Source organism: Astatotilapia calliptera, chromosome 4 (genome assembly GCF_900246225.1).
Source record: "Astatotilapia calliptera chromosome 4, fAstCal1.2, whole genome shotgun sequence".
Taxonomy (NCBI): domain Eukaryota; kingdom Metazoa; phylum Chordata; class Actinopteri; order Cichliformes; family Cichlidae; genus Astatotilapia; species Astatotilapia calliptera.
The window spans coordinates 13243262-13259406 of record NC_039305.1 but is presented as its reverse complement, the minus strand read 5'-3'; the positions used below and the strand labels follow the sequence as shown (position 1 = coordinate 13259406).

The 16145-nt window shown below is 42.2% G+C and overlaps 3 protein-coding genes across 6 annotated transcripts; all 3 read left to right on the top strand.

Annotated features, from left to right (window-relative positions):
• Positions 1-645: 645 nt before the first annotated feature.
• Positions 646-4018, top strand: syngr2a (synaptogyrin 2a). The gene is made up of 4 exons (XM_026164889.1): positions 646-853; positions 2276-2513; positions 2634-2767; positions 2850-4018. Exons 1-4 carry the CDS (start codon positions 755-757, stop codon positions 3051-3053), a joined length of 675 nt encoding a protein of 224 aa, XP_026020674.1. The 5' UTR covers positions 646-754; the 3' UTR covers positions 3054-4018.
• Positions 4019-5035: 1017 nt separating this feature from the next.
• cant1a (calcium activated nucleotidase 1a) lies at positions 5036-10547 on the top strand. 4 transcript variants are annotated; one of them, XM_026164887.1, is made up of 4 exons: positions 5036-5232; positions 8611-9279; positions 9356-9559; positions 9649-10547. In XM_026164887.1, exons 2-4 carry the CDS (start codon positions 8634-8636, stop codon positions 10017-10019), a joined length of 1221 nt encoding a protein of 406 aa, XP_026020672.1. In that variant the 5' UTR covers positions 5036-5232; positions 8611-8633; the 3' UTR covers positions 10020-10547. The 4 variants fall into 4 exon arrangements, with proteins under 4 accessions (XP_026020672.1, XP_026020673.1, XP_026020670.1 ...); XM_026164888.1 differs by lacking the exon at positions 5036-5232 and adding an exon at positions 6007-6028; XM_026164885.1 differs by lacking the exon at positions 5036-5232 and adding an exon at positions 7088-7399.
• LOC113021531 (galectin-3-binding protein A-like) lies at positions 10182-14860 on the top strand. Its single transcript, XM_026166288.1, has 7 exons — positions 10182-10193; positions 10678-10777; positions 11026-11124; positions 12031-12234; positions 13012-13146; positions 13245-13536; positions 13662-14860. The coding sequence occupies exons 1-7, from the start codon at positions 10182-10184 to the stop codon at positions 14755-14757; spliced, it is 1938 nt and encodes a 645-aa protein (XP_026022073.1). The 3' UTR covers positions 14758-14860.
• The last annotated feature ends 1285 nt before the right edge of the window (positions 14861-16145 follow it).

Here is a 16145-nt window from a genome sequence, read left to right as displayed (position 1 = left end):
TACAATTTACACAGGCTCAAGAAAACGAGACAGCTGTTACCTGGACTGATGATTCTTGATTTCTGAACATGAAAGCGTCTACCCAGCCTGTCTTGTATCAGTGGTATAGGCTACTGCCGGTGGTGTAATGGTGTGGGGATATTATTATTTATTTTATTTTTTGTGCAGATTTAGGGCCCCTTAGCAGCAGCTGAGCATCATTTAAATGCCATAACCTTGCTGACCATGTCCATCCCTTTATGACTACCATCTTCTGACAGGTAAAGGTCAGAAACATCTTAAACTGGTTTCTTTACCTCACATTCAGTGCTCGACAGTCATTAGATCTTAGCTCAATGAGCACCTTTGGGATGTGTTCGAATCGTTCACATGATTGGTTAATCCGAATCATGGATGTGCAGCTTGCAAATCTGGAGCCACTGTGTGATGCTATCATGTCAATATGCACTAAAATCTTTTCAGCACCTTGTTGAATCTGCACCATGAAGAATTAAAGCAGTTCTGGGTGGGAAAAGGGGCCTTGAACACCAAACACGGTAAAAGCAAGGTTTACATAATAACACGGCCTCCGTAAGATCCACGGCGTTGAGGAATTAAACTTCCGGGAGTCCCGTGAACGCATCGCCGCAGGGGCGGCGTTAAAAAAGTTTTGAGGAAGTTTTTTTGACAAATCGAAACTGCCGCAGTCGTGACAGGAAGACTTGTCAGTTTGTCCTTAAACTGTCTGACTGTCGGGGTTTTCTTCACGGGGAAAATGCAGAACAGTGCTTACGGGGCCTCTTTGGCCGGTGGCGCCTTTGATTTAGCGAACTTTCTAAAACAGCCTCAAACTATTTTGCGCTTCCTGAGCTGGGTGAGTGACTTCACGGAAACGTTAGCATCACAGTTAGCCAGCTGTCACTGCACCTAGTTTAGCTTAACAGATGTGCGCTGCCAGCACCCACCCAAATTAGTGAAAATTTTGTTTTTTTAGCTTTTTGTGCGGTCAACGCGGGACATTATCTGAGTGTCACGTTTAAACATTTTAATGAGCTTTCAGTAAAGTGTAAAAAATGGTGTTTCTGTGGCTCTGGTTGATGGTAGCTAATAATAACTAGCAACTGACCAGTGCTGTGTCACTACACTAACTGCCACATGATGATAAGCGATCTGCAGACTTTTAATTTAAAGTTTCTGTGTTCCCGTGGTTTAAAAACGAGACAGGTTAAAACAACAGGAGTTGTTTGCTTTTTTCTTGCAGTTTTATAGTTTAGATAATTGTCAGAAATTGAAGCTTCCGCCGTCATCTGTTGTCAAGTCAACTCCAGTTGTCAGGTGATTGGAAATGCTTAATGTGCAGGCACTGCAGTGGAAGCTTAAGTATGCAGTGTTACTAAAGCATACCTTCACAGTGCTTTGCAAGAAAAAAAAAAGCAATACTAACAGAAAACAGACAAGTAAAAGTTGTGCTACAGTATTTGCTTTCCGGTAAGTGCATTTAAGTTCAGTGGGCCTATTAGTGAAAACCTACATCTGTGAACAAGACGGGTAGAAAACAAGGATATTTTATTTAACTAAAACTATGAATCAACTGTTTTCAAAAGGTTCCTGCACTGATTTTCCTAAATCTCGCTTCTGACATACACCCTCCATACAATAATAATCAAAACAAAGGCTAAAACTAGCACTGAAATTTATAAATATTAAACTAAAACCTTTTCAAACAATATAAAGTAAACTGCAATAAGTCAATCCAGTCTGGAAACCGAAAGAAAAATGAAAAGTCACTATGTAATACAATTCAAAAGAATGCAAAACTATAATAACTAATGTAGGAAAGTTTAAGTGTTCAAATGTTATAAATAAAACCAACATGGTTTTGCAGGCAAATGGTTGTCCATAAGTTCATATTCTCTTCAGATGTCTTCATGTAGAGTATTTATAAGAATGCTTAAAACCTGTTCAAAATCATACAAAATGCATGAAGTCTTCATGAATTAAGAAGCTAGAACATGAGTGAACAGTGACTCGGTGATTCGGTTGCCTTTTAAAAGTAGTATTTTCATTTTGTGTCACGTAATTGTGTAATGTTTTTCATGTTAGCTGTGTTATGAAAAAGGGGATGTGGGTCACGAATAGCTGAAAAGGTGGCGTTATACTTGTTTAGATTGGATTGACAGATATTATTTTTTTGATTAAAGAAGCTTTCTTGTAATGTGAGTCATGGTAATTTCGCAAACTCCATAGCTGCGTGGCTTAAACTTGGCCTTGACCTTTTTGTGTCCCGTCTTTGCAGATATTCTCTATCGTGGTTTTTGCAACCATCACAGCCGAAGGCTACACCAACACGACGGAAAAAGCTGAAAACGAGTGCATGTTCCACAACTCTGACAGTGCTTGCAGTTACGGGGTGGGAGTCGGAGTCTTGGCCTTCTTGGCTTGTGTTTTGTTCCTCATGCTAGATGCCTACTTCCCGAACATCAGCAATGCCAAAGACCGAAAATACATTGTAATAAGTGATCTTGCTTTCTCTGGTAAGAGTTAGTTTTCATTTTTTCACCACATAGTTTAATGAAGGAACTGTGCCATAAATCAGGAAGTGAGACTTAAAGTTAACACATGAAACATGTTTCTCTCCTGTGAACACCTGACAGCGGTGTGGACGTTCCTGTGGTTCATCTGCTTCTGCGTCCTGACGAGCCTGTGGTCCAAGACGACAAACGAACAAGTCGTGGCCGACGCTGCCCGAGGTGTCATTGCCTTCTCCTTCTTCTCGATCATCACCTGGGTGAGGCTGAGGCAGAGTTCGCATTAGCTTTGAATTTGCTGTGATAAAAGATCCTAGCACTAATTCAAAGTCCTCTCTACAGAGCCTCTTGACCTACTTTGCACTTGCAAGGTATCGCCAAGGAGTGAATGAATTCGAGCAGGAATACAGAGACCCAGCCAACGACCACAATGCTCCTTACCAGAGCAGCCCCTACTCCAGCACCAGCGGGCCCTCTGGCTATCAGCAGTCACCTTTCTCCAACACCCAGGAGACTCCAGGAGCGTATCAGCCTCCATCTTATTGAAAGACTAAGATTCAAAGGCAGGAATCAAATGAGGAAGTTTTTCTTTTTAAATATGTGTGCCAGTTGTTTCTTTTACAGAGCCGGACCGTTCTGTGCACTCCCCCTTCTGTTTCTGCTGAACGCGTTTGGTTTTCTGGGTGCACTGATATCTTTTTAGTTTCCTGCAATGGTGGAAGTTTTGCTGCGTGGCCACGCCTGAGTTGCCTTTGTACCAAAACCGCTGCAGATTTTTCAGTGCCTCCTTTAGTTACTATTGCGAGTGCAGTTTGCTGCTGTTCCTATCAAAGCACTAATTATCAGAAATGTTAGACTTAGTGTAGTTCATTAGGAAATCTGGTTTGCATTGAAAATTTTTACTGAATATGTAACTGTTCAGTGTTTACTTCAATAACTGCAATTCAAACATACAGCTGAGTATACTGCTCTTTCACCACATTGCAAACTCATATTATTCAATTAGTTGGTAGATCAGAAGTATCGGAAGTCTATAACTACTGTAATGCCACGTGTTTGTGTCTTTTTATTAAGTAATCAACCACTAAATAGGCTTTCATGCACTGAAAAACTCAGTTTGTTTCTGTTTGACATTTTAATTTGTCACATTCGTTTCTTTTTATAGTTTGGCTTTTACAGGTGTTTTGATTGATTTGTATTGGATTCTTCTGTTGAATTCTTTGCTTAGGATTTTTAAAGTAATCAATGCCATAAATGTCTCAGCCATAGGTTTAGCAATTCTTTGATGTTGTGGCAAATTTGGTATTTATTTTCTTTTTTAATACTGTTAAATTCAGGTACATGACAATCAAATTGAATCATTCTCCACATTCTTTTTCCCCCTTGCTTTTTCTTCTCCTCTGCACTTTTGCTTTGTCACTGCTTTGCAAATGTTCCTCATTAAAGTGCCTTGCACAGTGATCCTGTATCAGACGGAGTGTGCCAAATAAAAACAGGTTTTAAAACTCTGAGTCTGACTTCTTTAAAAGAAAAGGCAAGACTGTGTGTAGTTCCTGCCTCTGCCCCTTTGTCAAATATTTGAATAGTAAATGTGGAGGAACACTTGAGGTGTGGAGACAGCAGGATCCAGACAACAACTGAGGTACTAAGATTTGAGTAATGCATTATAGGTTAAAATAAAAGTAAGTAGAAGTGAAAGCTGCTCCCTTGTCTTAAGAGGAGACCACAACGGGAAGCTCCACGTTTGATTTGAGTTTTACAGCAGTAGTCCTTCCTGATGCAACCCTGAAGGGGATTTTTAAAAAGTAAGGCTTAAAACAGGATAAAATAAAAATATCAATTAAAAATGAACTGCAATAAAGCAAAGAAATATATTAAAAGTTAGGTTTTTGTCTTAATTACGGCAGAATTTTCATTGTAACAAACTTAAATAGACACCGGTTTATACTTTTATTTGAGAAATCTACACAAAATCTAGAGTGAATGCTCATATTCTAACACCTGTCTTCTCTATCCAATAATATGAATCATAATAAACATGGAATAGTAGCTTATCTCTTACAGTACTGTAAGCCTTTATCATAAAGGCTTGCAGGCATAAAGGTATAAAGCCTTTATACCTTTGAGCAAAGTGTGTATGTGACACGTGTTCTGAACTTCTTAAATGTGATAAACACAACCTGTAAAAGAAACAAAGATAGATGTGATCTCGTGGCCAAGGTAGCAGCCACACAACCCATAACATAAAAAAAGATTCTAAAATGCATCGTAAAAAATAACATCCACAACACACAATATTTAAATAGATAAATGAAACATCTCAAAGTCTCTTTTGTATTCTTTATTCTGTTTTTTTTTTTCACCAATAGAGAGACATGTTTAAATTTTGGTCTTTCTTTGCATTATTTAATGTATGTAAAACTAAATTAAATTCTAAAGAAATCCATAAAACATTATAAAAGTATAATAATTCTCACAGGTAGGCTGAAACTTTAAGTTATCATATTTCCGACAGCCCCTGAAGGCAGCGTTCTCCCCCCTCCCTCTGCATCGACTACACGTAAGCACGACATGGTGCTGTCGTCATCAAACTGACATAGGAAGTAATGATCGGCTGTCCGGACAACGCAAAAAGAGGAAAAGGGGCCGAGGAAGGAAGCGACACAATAATGACATCCAAGCTCCGACCACCGGCGGACTGAGAGCTGAAGACCCCACATCTGCGGTGAGTAACGAAGCGGGAAGAGGGGTTTGATCGGAAACGTTTCAGGTGGCCGTTACTGACGGCATCTGCGTTTTAACCTCTGCGCTCCTGGCAGGAGAGAGCCACAGCAGCTAAAAGCACGCTTGCAAATGAGATGATCGCGTGTGTCAGTCCAAAAGCTTCGCCTTCTTCACCGAGAAAATCAACTATGATGGTCCGGCAGACATTTAATTCCCTTACAGGTTTAGTGTCTCAGCGCTTAAAGGCCTGGAAATAAAAACTTGGGTATTGTCCTCGTTCACCCGCAGCTTGTTATCTTCTGGGAATCTGCAGACAGCGCAACCACGTAACATCAGGTCCATAGTGTGTGATGCACATTTGTTTGTGGCTCCTTGACACGCAGGGCATTTAAAACCCGAGTTAAAGTACTCAGTAAAAGTGTTTATTGGCCTCACACACACTTTGAAGGTCAGCCTTACCAGATGTCATCGATTATGGGAGCACAGAGGCAAGTTTATGGTCAGAGAGGCGCTTGAAAGGACACTCACTCAACATTATGCACAGTTGCTACCAGGCAGGGGTGGGTTTAGAGAACTTTAAATTATTCAAGTAACTTAGAGACCTGCAAACACAGATTAAAATGCTTGACTATAATGTGTCTGATTGTAATTCTTCTGATCTATTATCCAGTTTTAGTGAGCCTGTGTAAACCGTAGCTTCAGTTTCCTGTTCTTGGCTGACAGGAGAGACATCTGGTGTGGTCTTCTGCTGCTGTAGAGATCCAAACGTTTCTGGCACAACTTCACCTACTTCCAAGGTGCGTGAAGAGGTCCATGGCACACTATGGACCTGGTGAGGTGAAGACTCCAGCAACACATGAAACACTAGGGAACAACTTTATTAGCAGGCCAACACATTTCGGCTTGTGGCCTGAATGACCCCGATGAAGGCCACAAGTGTTCCTGGAGTCTTTATCTCACTTGTTGTGCTGCTGTAGCCCGTCTGCTTCAAGGGGCAATGTGTTGTGCATTCAGACATGCATACCTTGCTTCTAATAAGTGCTCATTTAACGACTTGAAGCAGCCCAGACTAATCTCCTCTGAGAGGCATTTCCACCCACTGCCACTCACTGGTATTTTTCTCCCTTGTGGACCATCCTCTAGGGATCACAACCCTAGAGATGGTTGTGTGGAAAAATCATCAGTTTGGCACCAGCAACCATGCCAAGTTGAAAGGCACTTCAGTGACCTTTCTTCCCCATTCTGATGCTCAGGTTGAACTCTTACGTTTTTAATTTTACTTGTTTAATGTTGTCAAACGGTTGTTTTGAGGTGCGGTGCAGCTGCAGAGACACAAATCTATTGGTTCATTTTAGGAGAAATGCCGTCAGCTTTTTAACTAAGTGGAACGTGATCATTCCAATGAGCAGCCTTTCACCATCATCACCATCAGCTAGGATGCCAATTCTAAGCAGTTCAGTGTTATATTAGAGGGAAACATCTGTGCTTTTCTTTAAAAACAAAGGCTATTTCAAATTCATCCCAAACTTTTAAGAGTCTTCTTATCACCCAGCGCTGCAGTCTTGTCTATTAGGTCATCTTCACTGCGTGGGGAATCTGAAACATGAAAGTATCGGGCTGAGAAGCTGAAAGGTTGCTTTTTAAGAAGCTGTCTGTGCTCTTAATATGTTTCCAACTAAAGTCCAGAAGCTGTTAATCACTTATTAACAGACATTACTGCGTCTCAGAGTCAGTGAGGTTTCCTGTGCGACTATGCTGCTCGCAGTCCTCAGTGTAATGATTACATCACAGGAACGCCTCTGATTGTAGGTTTGCAGCTAACTTCTATTCATATGTCCAGGGCTGTGGCTTTTCACCTTTATGCCGATAGTCGCTGAGCACTTAATAAAGGTTTTCGTAACCCTCAGTAGCTGTTCATTCATAGGCGGTGATTAATAACAAACTGAATGAACTGCGTTGTCTCTCAAAAGGCTTTGCCCCTTTGGACTTGGTGATAATCCTCCAAGTGTAGGTAAAGTTCACAAGCTTTGTAACAACATAGTCATGGTTGCAGTGCAAATGATCAGTGGGGAGAAAGACAGCTTTCGAGCTCAGGACTACTTGTGGAAGGACTCGTGGAGTAAACTTAATGACACAGGATCAGCGTGCGGGCAGGAGGAGACGAAGGGGTAAGCCGCGTCATCTGATTGTGTTGTGGGGCACAAGCAATTTTTACACCAACAGTCAATCAGCAACACTGTTTCTATTCTCAGCTACTCACTGAGTTTAGGTACAGTGGCGGGCCTCAGAGAGGGAGACCCGATGCTGCTGCCACAACGGACGGCTGTTTGGCTCAGGGCCCTCGTATGAAAGAGCCTTTCAGCTCCTGCTCCCCTTTAAGAAACGCGTTCAGGTTTCGGGGTATGATCCTGCGGCAGCTGGGCCCAGAGGAGCTTTAGGGTTGCAGAGCTTTTCAGGAGACCCTCTAACAGCGGACAGTTCCACTGCTGTGTTTGGGTTGTGTTGATTCAGCTGAAAGGTCACACGCACTAGTTTATTGGGTGTGTAAGCAAATAACAGGAATGTAGTTTTCCCAAGTTACAGGCCTTTCAGCTCTACGTGAGCTTGTAAAGTAAAATAAAAATGCGTTGTTTAAATTATTCCCAATTAATCCCGCTGTTTATCTGTTATCTCACTATCACATGTTTTATCCGAAAACAAAACATTTCAACACTCATGTTTACCATATCATTACACTACATGTGACGGCTCATCAGTGTGACAGTTGCTCAGTGATTGTGTACTTCCTGAATAACTTGTTCAGCCGCCCTCTTATTACCTCAGAGCAAGCTCCTCCCATCACCACGTCGACAAGACTCATTGTCGGGCGCTTGATGGCCTGTATTTGTATTTGATATTCACCTAGAGCGGTTTCTTCCTCCTTCTAAGCAATCAATGTTCAACCAGTGGACTCGCTTTTGTCCGCTCTGACTCTAACACTTAGTAGGATAATTAAACCAAAAAAAAAAGAATGAAGCTATAACCTGAAATGAGTCATCTGCCTGCCATCGCTTATGGAAGTGTGTAAGTTGAAGTTAATTATTTTAATTGCGTTCATTCTCTCATTTGTGGATTAAGAGAAATGACGAAAATGAGCCTTTTGGTTAAAAAACTAATTGTCGTTTTTCGATTTTTTTTGTTAATACTTTTGCGGCCCTCGAGGCCTGGAGTTCGACACACCTGGGCTAGAGCAACTTTATGTGAATAGATGACCTCACTGTGGCTTGGTGCTGAAAAAAGGATCTCCTATAACCTCCATGTTGACACCAGAGAACCAGACTGAAGTATTTTCCAGTGGCCTCTCTGACAGTGAACTCACATTCTCTCTATTTTTCTGTAGGTCTCTCCAAGCCTGGTTCCCCCATGCCTGCTTCTCCAGGCTATACTCGACTTGAGCATAATGAGCCTATGAACCCGCTGCGTATCTCCGTAGGAGGCCTCCCCATGTTGGCTTCCATGGCCAATGCCACCGACCCCCGGTTCCGCCTTAAGTGGAGGCCCATCGTGGCAGTAGCTGGCTCTGTGGCCTTAATCCTGCTGCTTTTCATGCACTTCAGCTCGGGTTTACGGTACCGCTCCTACGGCTCACGCAGCTGGAGAGTCAACCCAAGCGACGGCCACCAGTCGGATTTGCAGTACAACGACACCTACCCCCTCAGTCCACCCGAGCGCACGTCGCAGGGCACCCGCTATCGCATCGGCGTCATCGCTGACCTGGACACCAGCTCTCTCAGCGACAAGAAGATGACGTGGATCAGCTACATGCGGCGGGGGTACCTGCTGGTGTCAGAGAGCGGTGACAAGGTGGCCGTTGAATGGGATGTTGACAGGGTGGTGCTGGAAAGCCACCTGTCGGAGAAAGGCAGGGGCATGGAGCTGTCTGAGCTGGTGGTGTTCAATGGGAAGCTTTACAGTGTCGATGACAGAACGGGTGTAGTCTACCATATAGATGGAGAAAAGGCTGTACCCTGGGTCATCTTACCCGATGGCGATGGCAGCGTTGCAAAAGGTTGGTGTTGCACTTTTAGATGATTTGTTTCCACTTTTCATTTGCTTTGCATTTTCATGGTGCCTTCGTCTGATAGGATTCAAAGCCGAATGGCTGGCAGTGAAGGACGAGCACCTGTATGTTGGCGGTCTCGGGAAAGAGTGGACCACCACTGAAGGCGAATTTGTCAACAACAATCCAGAATGGGTGAAAGTTGTGGGCTTCAGAGGCGACGTACAGCACAAGAACTGGGTTCCCAAGTACAAATCCCTGAAATCCGCCGCAGGGATAGAGCAACCAGGTAAAGACGCAGATCTGATCTTGCTAACAGCCGCCTCCGTTTCCATCTCCGTGCTTTACTCATTACCGTATTTCCCCGAATCTCCTCAGGCTATTTGATTCACGAGTCTGCAGCATGGAGCGACACCCTACAGCGCTGGTTTTTCCTTCCTCGCCGCGCGAGCAGCGAGCGCTACGAAGAGACGGCGGACGAGAGACGCGGCACGAACCTCGTCCTTAGCTGCTCGCCAGATTTCAACGACATCAAAGTCAGCCGAGTGGGTGTACTTAATCCTACCCACGGTTTCTCCTCCTTCAAGTTTGTCCCCAACACTGATGACCAGATCATCCTGGCGCTCAAGTCTGAAGAGGACGCTGGGAAGATTGCCACGTACATTATGGCCTTCACACTTGATGGGCGCATCCTTTTGCCTGAAACTAAGATCGGGGATGTAAAATATGAGGGCTTGGAGTTTATATAGAGGGCTCACACACAGAGACACTCACACTTGAGGCCACTTCACTGTGGTTCTAGTTTGTTTACAGTCACTGTTGAACTTTTTGCACTCGCTGCTTCCTCATTGAGTCTAAAACACATAACTCCAACCGTTGAAGTGACATCGTCAATACAAATAAAAGAACTAATGGCTGAAAGAGTAAAGTTTCAAGAATGTGCGGATCGGGTTGTGGTGGACTGCGTTCTTCCTAGGCCAAATGTGGGCTTAAAAAGTACTGTAGCCTTTCTTATAATGAATGTACAAAAGCTAATTTATCAGACTGTGATTTGCTTTGGTTTTTTTCCCCTGAAAAATTCATCTTTATGCACACACTATACACACTCAGAAAGTCTAAGGTTTTTTCCCCTTTGCTCCATTTTCCAAAGTATCACTCTGTCCACACGAGTATTGTCAGTGGGATAGCAAAAGCCTTGTTTTTAATCCTGTATATTGTTTGAAGACTGTTTTGGTGATTTTATCCTATGTAGTTTTGTTTGTTTTTTTGTGCGTGCGTGTGTGTGTGTGTGTGTGTGTGTGTGCGTGTGTGTGTGTGGAGGGAGGTGACTGAGTAAAATCTTAATTCCTATTTTCTGAGTCCTGTCATATCTTATTATATGTTCAAAACACAATCTGCCAAAGTTAGACATTGTCCTCAAACAAGTTCCTGTTAAACCAAGAGCAGTTGTGCAATCAGGTATGTGCTCACAGACCTCAAACACAACTTCGTAACCACAGGAAAGAAGGTAATGCGTTTTTATTGCACGTAAGGATTTAGGTAAGTTTGTATTTAAAGTTTCAGCTTTTAATTTTTTGTGCTATCAGTTTGAATTTGAATAGATCTTCCTCTCTATCTCATGGAAATATATAGTAACTCTTTGGAAGTACTAAGCAGGTTGATTATTTATTCTTTGGAGGATAATTTTAGGACGTAAAGTAAAGCAGATGGAGCATGTGTCATTTGTCGCTTCTTATTTTTTTGTCTTTGTGTTAGAGTCATGCACTAGCTGTTGGAAATGCTCCCGCCTCGAAATAGTCTTTGTCTTCTCCTACTTCTGTACGTCTGGAAGGGCATACAAATTTGACATTTTGAGTGAGTAATCCAAACCACAAATACTTTTAAGTATATTCCTAGTTTTATAATTACACATAATAATAAAAAAGTGTAAATAATATACGTTAGTGTCAAAGTTATGTAATGACTATGATCATTTAGTTAGTTACACATAATGGCTCTCGGGCTTTGGAGACCTGAAGCTCTGACTGTGCTCTCTTTACATGCAGTCTTGTTTGACTATCTTTGATAAATGTACTGGCTGATTTGGAATAGTTTCTAACTGATGTACTTCATATCAGGCACCTTTTATACACAGAATGAAGTCATTTGTGGGATACAGCAGCGATTGATTGCTTTCTCAGTGTTTTCAGAACAAATAGCTCACGAGGTTGTGTCTCCTAAAAAGGGAGGCAGATTTAGTCATTAACTAGATTTTAGAATTAAAGGCCTGTTTACTTTTTTGTTTGTTTTATCTCAATCAAGATACAGGAGAAATAGTGTTTTCACTCTGTTTATCCAATATGTATTTAATCATTAGTTATTGTCAGTTATTATTAATGTCTTGCTGCTGTGGCAGATGGCTGCCCCTCCCTGGTTCTGCTAGAGGTTTCTTCCTGCTAGAAGGGAGTTTTTCCTCCCCACTGTCACCAAGTGCTTACTCATAGACGGTCATTTCATTGTTGTAGTTTCTTGGCAAAATATAAATAAAAATGTGTTTAATTAATTCAAAGGTTCAGAGAGCAACAAAAGCCAAAAAGCAAAATAGAAAATTCAGGGTTGGAATAGAGTGTCATAAAAATAGTTTTTTGTTTTATTTTGCTTTAATTGATCTTTTACAGGATGCAAAATGAGCTAACAATATTAATATTGTTCAATATGAAATAAAAATGTATGTATTTACTCTGGCTTTTTAAAAGAAGAATACATTATTATGTTGAATAGACAGAAATCATGAGCCACGGGAAGGTGATGTGAGGCTGTTTGGCTCTAAGAACGTGTCAGAGGGCCGTGTGGAAATCTACCATGATGGGAAATGGGGAACAGTATGTGACGACAACTGGGACATGGCTGACGCCCAGGTGTTGTGTCGCCAGCTCAACTTCCTTGGAGCCAAATCTATTGTGACTGGGAAGGACTACGGACAAGGTGGCTTTTATTTCCACTGATCCACCACCAGAGGGCAGTGAAATGATTGAAATTGTAGTTTGTGATTTCAGTTTAAACAAAGCAACTCTACATGTATGTGTACGCTCACCAACCACTTTTAGGTACACTTATTTACGCAGATTTCTAAGCAACCAATCACAACTCGGTGTATTTAGGAAATTAGGCATGGTTGGAGTCACTGAAGTTCAAACTGAGCAACAGAATAAGGAAGAAAGGTGATCTCAGTGACTTTGAATGTTGCATGGATGTTGGTGCTAGATGGCCGGTGTGAGTGTTTCACAAACTGCTGATCTATTTGGATTTCACTGCACAAGCACCTGTAGAACAGTCTGAAAAAGAAAGAGTATCCGGTGAGTATCGGATGTCTGGGCAAAAATACCTTGTTGATGCCAGAGGTCAGAGGTAAATGGCCAGTGACACAGAGAGTGTCACTTAGTGTGTGTCACCCTGTTTCACCCTGTCTGCAATTTGCAGGCTCAGATTGCACAAACTGAGTCACCCTGTCTACAGTTTGCATGGGCTTGCCCAAATTGGACAATAGGATATTGAAAAAACTGTTTCCTGGTGTGCTGAGTTTTGATTTCTGCTACACAATGTGGATGGTAATGTTAGAATTTGGTGTAAACAACCCAGAGGTACAACCCAGTTTCAGCAAGGTGTACCTAACAAAAGGGTAGGTGAGTGAATGAGTGCTGTCTAATATGTTATGGCAAGATGATTCAGTTTTTTTGAGTGTTGTGTCCATTTCCATTGTAGCGCCTGGACCTATTTGGCTGGATGACATCAATTGTAAAGGCACAGAAACACATCTCTTCACCTGTGAATTCAAAGGCTGGGGAGAAACTGACTGCACGCACAAAGAGGATGTTGGAGTAGTTTGTGAAACAGGAAGTAGGTATCAAAACTCTTACAAAAAAACTTTATGTAGAACCCATAATAGTACTGATGTGGTATGTGGCATCAATGCTTAATTAATTATTCTTTTTCAGGCATTAATGTGGACATTAATGATTCTACACAATCACTGGACCACAGTATCGGTCTGTCTGACTTTCTCGGCCAAATCTTTGATGATGGAAATGGCTGTGACTTCCTGATCGTAGTGCAGAGTCCTACTGGGAACAAACAGGAAGATGGGACCCCAGAGATAAGTGAGAAAACCATCTGTGCTCACAAAATGATCCTGTCACAAATCCCATTCTTTAATGCTTCAGTGGGGATTACTAACATCACAGTCAACCTCAGCTTGCCCTGCCAGCCACATTTCACCTCCTTCATCAGGTATAATGAACGTAATGTTTTGCTGCATTTGCAGTAGATGACTTATTCTTTAAAACATCTAAATGTTTTGCAATCATCTACAAATGTGTACAAATTCTAATATTCGATAATCTGATCTTCATTAGGTACATTTACACCCGTAAGATAGATGTGACCCTCTCCTCTGCACTGTGTCTCCACCAAATGGCTTCTGATTTTGGGTTAAAGCAGCTGATGGAGGACATTGGCCGACTGTTTTCTAAAATCCTCCCAGAAGACTCCACCTTTCACAACCAGGTGTCTTTTTACAAGTATGCAGTGGAGACCAAGGACTTAGTGCTTGAGGAGAACTGTGTCCAGTACATGGCCTGGAACTACCAAAACCTGACCAGGTCTCCAGCTTGGTCCGGCCTCTCAGTGGGGCTTCTTAGAGCTCTTCTTACTCGCTCAGATTTGGTGGCGCCAGATGAATATTTTGTGCTGCAGTCTGTAGAGAGATGGATCAGTGAGAAAGGCGACTCCATCGATTTGGAAACGCAGGCTGATCTGTTGGGACGCATTCGTTTTCCTATGATTCCTGCTGAGAAGCTGTATGTGATCGAGTCCAGCTCTCCACTCTACAGCACTCATAAGACCGTGTATCGTGATAATATGTTGAAAGCTTTTCAGTTTAACGTGCTCCTCTTCAGTTATCTGACAAAGCAAAAGTTCGGCAAAGAAAATAATGATTACCAGCCCAGGATTTACACTGCTGAGCCCTGGAGCATCGTTTTAGAGCTTTCAATCAGAACATCATCCTCTCAAACCCACTCAAGACCGATTGACAAACGGCAGCGCTACAATAACCGCTATATCCACGGCTATGGCTATGAAACGTCTTCCTACAGTCAAACCAGATCCAAGTCATTCAGCACACCTGTTCACAACAGCCTCATCTTCAAGGACACTGTAAAGAGGTGGCAAGCAAATATTCTCATGAACAGGCAGGAATGTTCAAACCATGGTGTGAGATGTGAGTCTTTTCCTGTGGCAAAGCTGACACCCCAAAACTACATCAGCCAAAGTGAAATCCTCTTTCGTAACCGGATCTTGCTGGTCTGCCAGGGCCAGTATGTTTGTCAAATCCAGGACTTCAAAAGCAATATGGCTTCCGTCTCTGCGAATGCTACTCAGGTCCTTCCTTATCCCTGTGCTGGTGACCAGTTCACCTACCAGATTGTAGTGACACCAGAGTACGTGTGATGCAGCGTCAGCTTCAGGATCAATGCGTTCATCATTTTGTATTCTCAATAATTGACCAAATCACTCTGTAGCCCATGAAGTAATAAAGAAACAACCAATATTATCCATGTGAGTCATAATTGTTTTGACTACTGACAAGTATTTCTGACAAATATGTGAAAAAATATCTTTTGCCTCATATAACCATCCTAGCATAGTTTATTGACAGATAAAATGCGAGTTCGATACCATTTTTGTGTTTGTCTTATAAATTCGACATTTGTCATAAAAATCACCAGGCCAGGATTTACACTGTTAAGTCTGGGCGCTTATGTGGTGGCCCATCACACAGATGTCATTACAGTCAAATCATCTAATTCAGCACAATAATCCGATTCTTAAGGACAAGACGGCCAACTGATATTGTACGTGAGGCTAGACACTAAGGAAGGAAAAAAGGACTTTTATCAACTGGCTAAGCAAAGACAGAGGAGAGTTGTGCAACAGGTTAGGGTGATCAAGGAGAAGTGAAGAGTGTCCTTTAAAGGTGGAAGTACTACTTCCACCTTTAAAGGAAAGACAAAGGATTACTAAGGAGGAAGTGAGGGCTGCTATAAAGAGTGGGAAGACAGCTGGTCCAGATGACATTGCCTTGCCTGTCACGTTGCCTTTCCTGGGGTTAGCTTCTGCTTCTGGGGATGGGGGTTGGGCGTGCTCTCTTACCTAAGCTAGGTTAGCCTTCTTCTGCAAGCTTTTCAAGTGCACTTTGAGGTTTGTGGGATTTTCCCCCTTTATAAATATTTTATCTCATTTCACTACAACATTCTTGCTTTAATCTAAAACACAGTCATAGTCAGAGTAATCTCAAATTGGACTCTGGATTTGGACTTTTTACTTCTAATTTTCATTATTTTGTTAGTTTTCTTTAAATATTATAATCTTGCTGGACAGTTTAGCTACTAGCCCACTAAAGGCCTTGACGATCGTCAAAAGAGGCCGGCTAAGTTGCCTCTTGACTGCTACTGAATAAAAAACAAACCAATAAACCAACATGCTCTATTACTTTTTGCTCTATTACACGTTCTCCTTCTCCCTCTCCCCTCTCCCTTATCTTTCCTGGTTGGCTTCTCATGTCTTTGTATAGTCTTGCTTATTCTCTAACCCTAAGAGAGTCTCCCAGACTTGTTCTCTAAAAACCTAAAGAAGAATTATGGATTTGATCAACTGGTCCCTTAACGAAACTGACAACTCCTGGGCTTGGGAGAGCCTGATTGTCCTGCAGAGACGTTTGCTGCCAGATACTCGATGGTCGGTTGCGTCGTGTGTCTGGAAACACTCTCGATGGTGGACTTTGAATGACATCTACCAATTCGGAACCATGATAAGAGAGTTTTGGCTGATTGGAGCTG

Bases quoted from the DNA above. Each gene is read 5' to 3' on its own strand.
- syngr2a (XM_026164889.1), top strand. From the start codon at position 755: ATGCAGAACAGTGCTTACGGGGCCTCTTTGGCCGGTGGCGCCTTTGAT. The intron at 854-2,275 runs GTGAGTGACTTC...CCGTCTTTGCAG, and splicing joins TTTTGCGCTTCCTGAGCTGG to ATATTCTCTATCGTGGTTTT. The intron at 2,768-2,849 runs GTGAGGCTGAGG...TCCTCTCTACAG, and splicing joins TCTTCTCGATCATCACCTGG to AGCCTCTTGACCTACTTTGC.
- cant1a (XM_026164885.1), top strand. From the start codon at position 7,360: ATGACACAGGATCAGCGTGCGGGCAGGAGGAGACGAAGGG. The intron at 7,400-8,610 runs GTAAGCCGCGTC...ATTTTTCTGTAG, and splicing joins GGGCAGGAGGAGACGAAGGG to GTCTCTCCAAGCCTGGTTCC. The intron at 9,560-9,648 runs GTAAAGACGCAG...GAATCTCCTCAG, and splicing joins CGCAGGGATAGAGCAACCAG to GCTATTTGATTCACGAGTCT.
- LOC113021531 (XM_026166288.1), top strand. The intron at 12,235-13,011 runs GTGGCTTTTATT...TTTCCATTGTAG, and splicing joins TGGGAAGGACTACGGACAAG to CGCCTGGACCTATTTGGCTG. The intron at 13,147-13,244 runs GTAGGTATCAAA...ATTCTTTTTCAG, and splicing joins AGTAGTTTGTGAAACAGGAA to GCATTAATGTGGACATTAAT.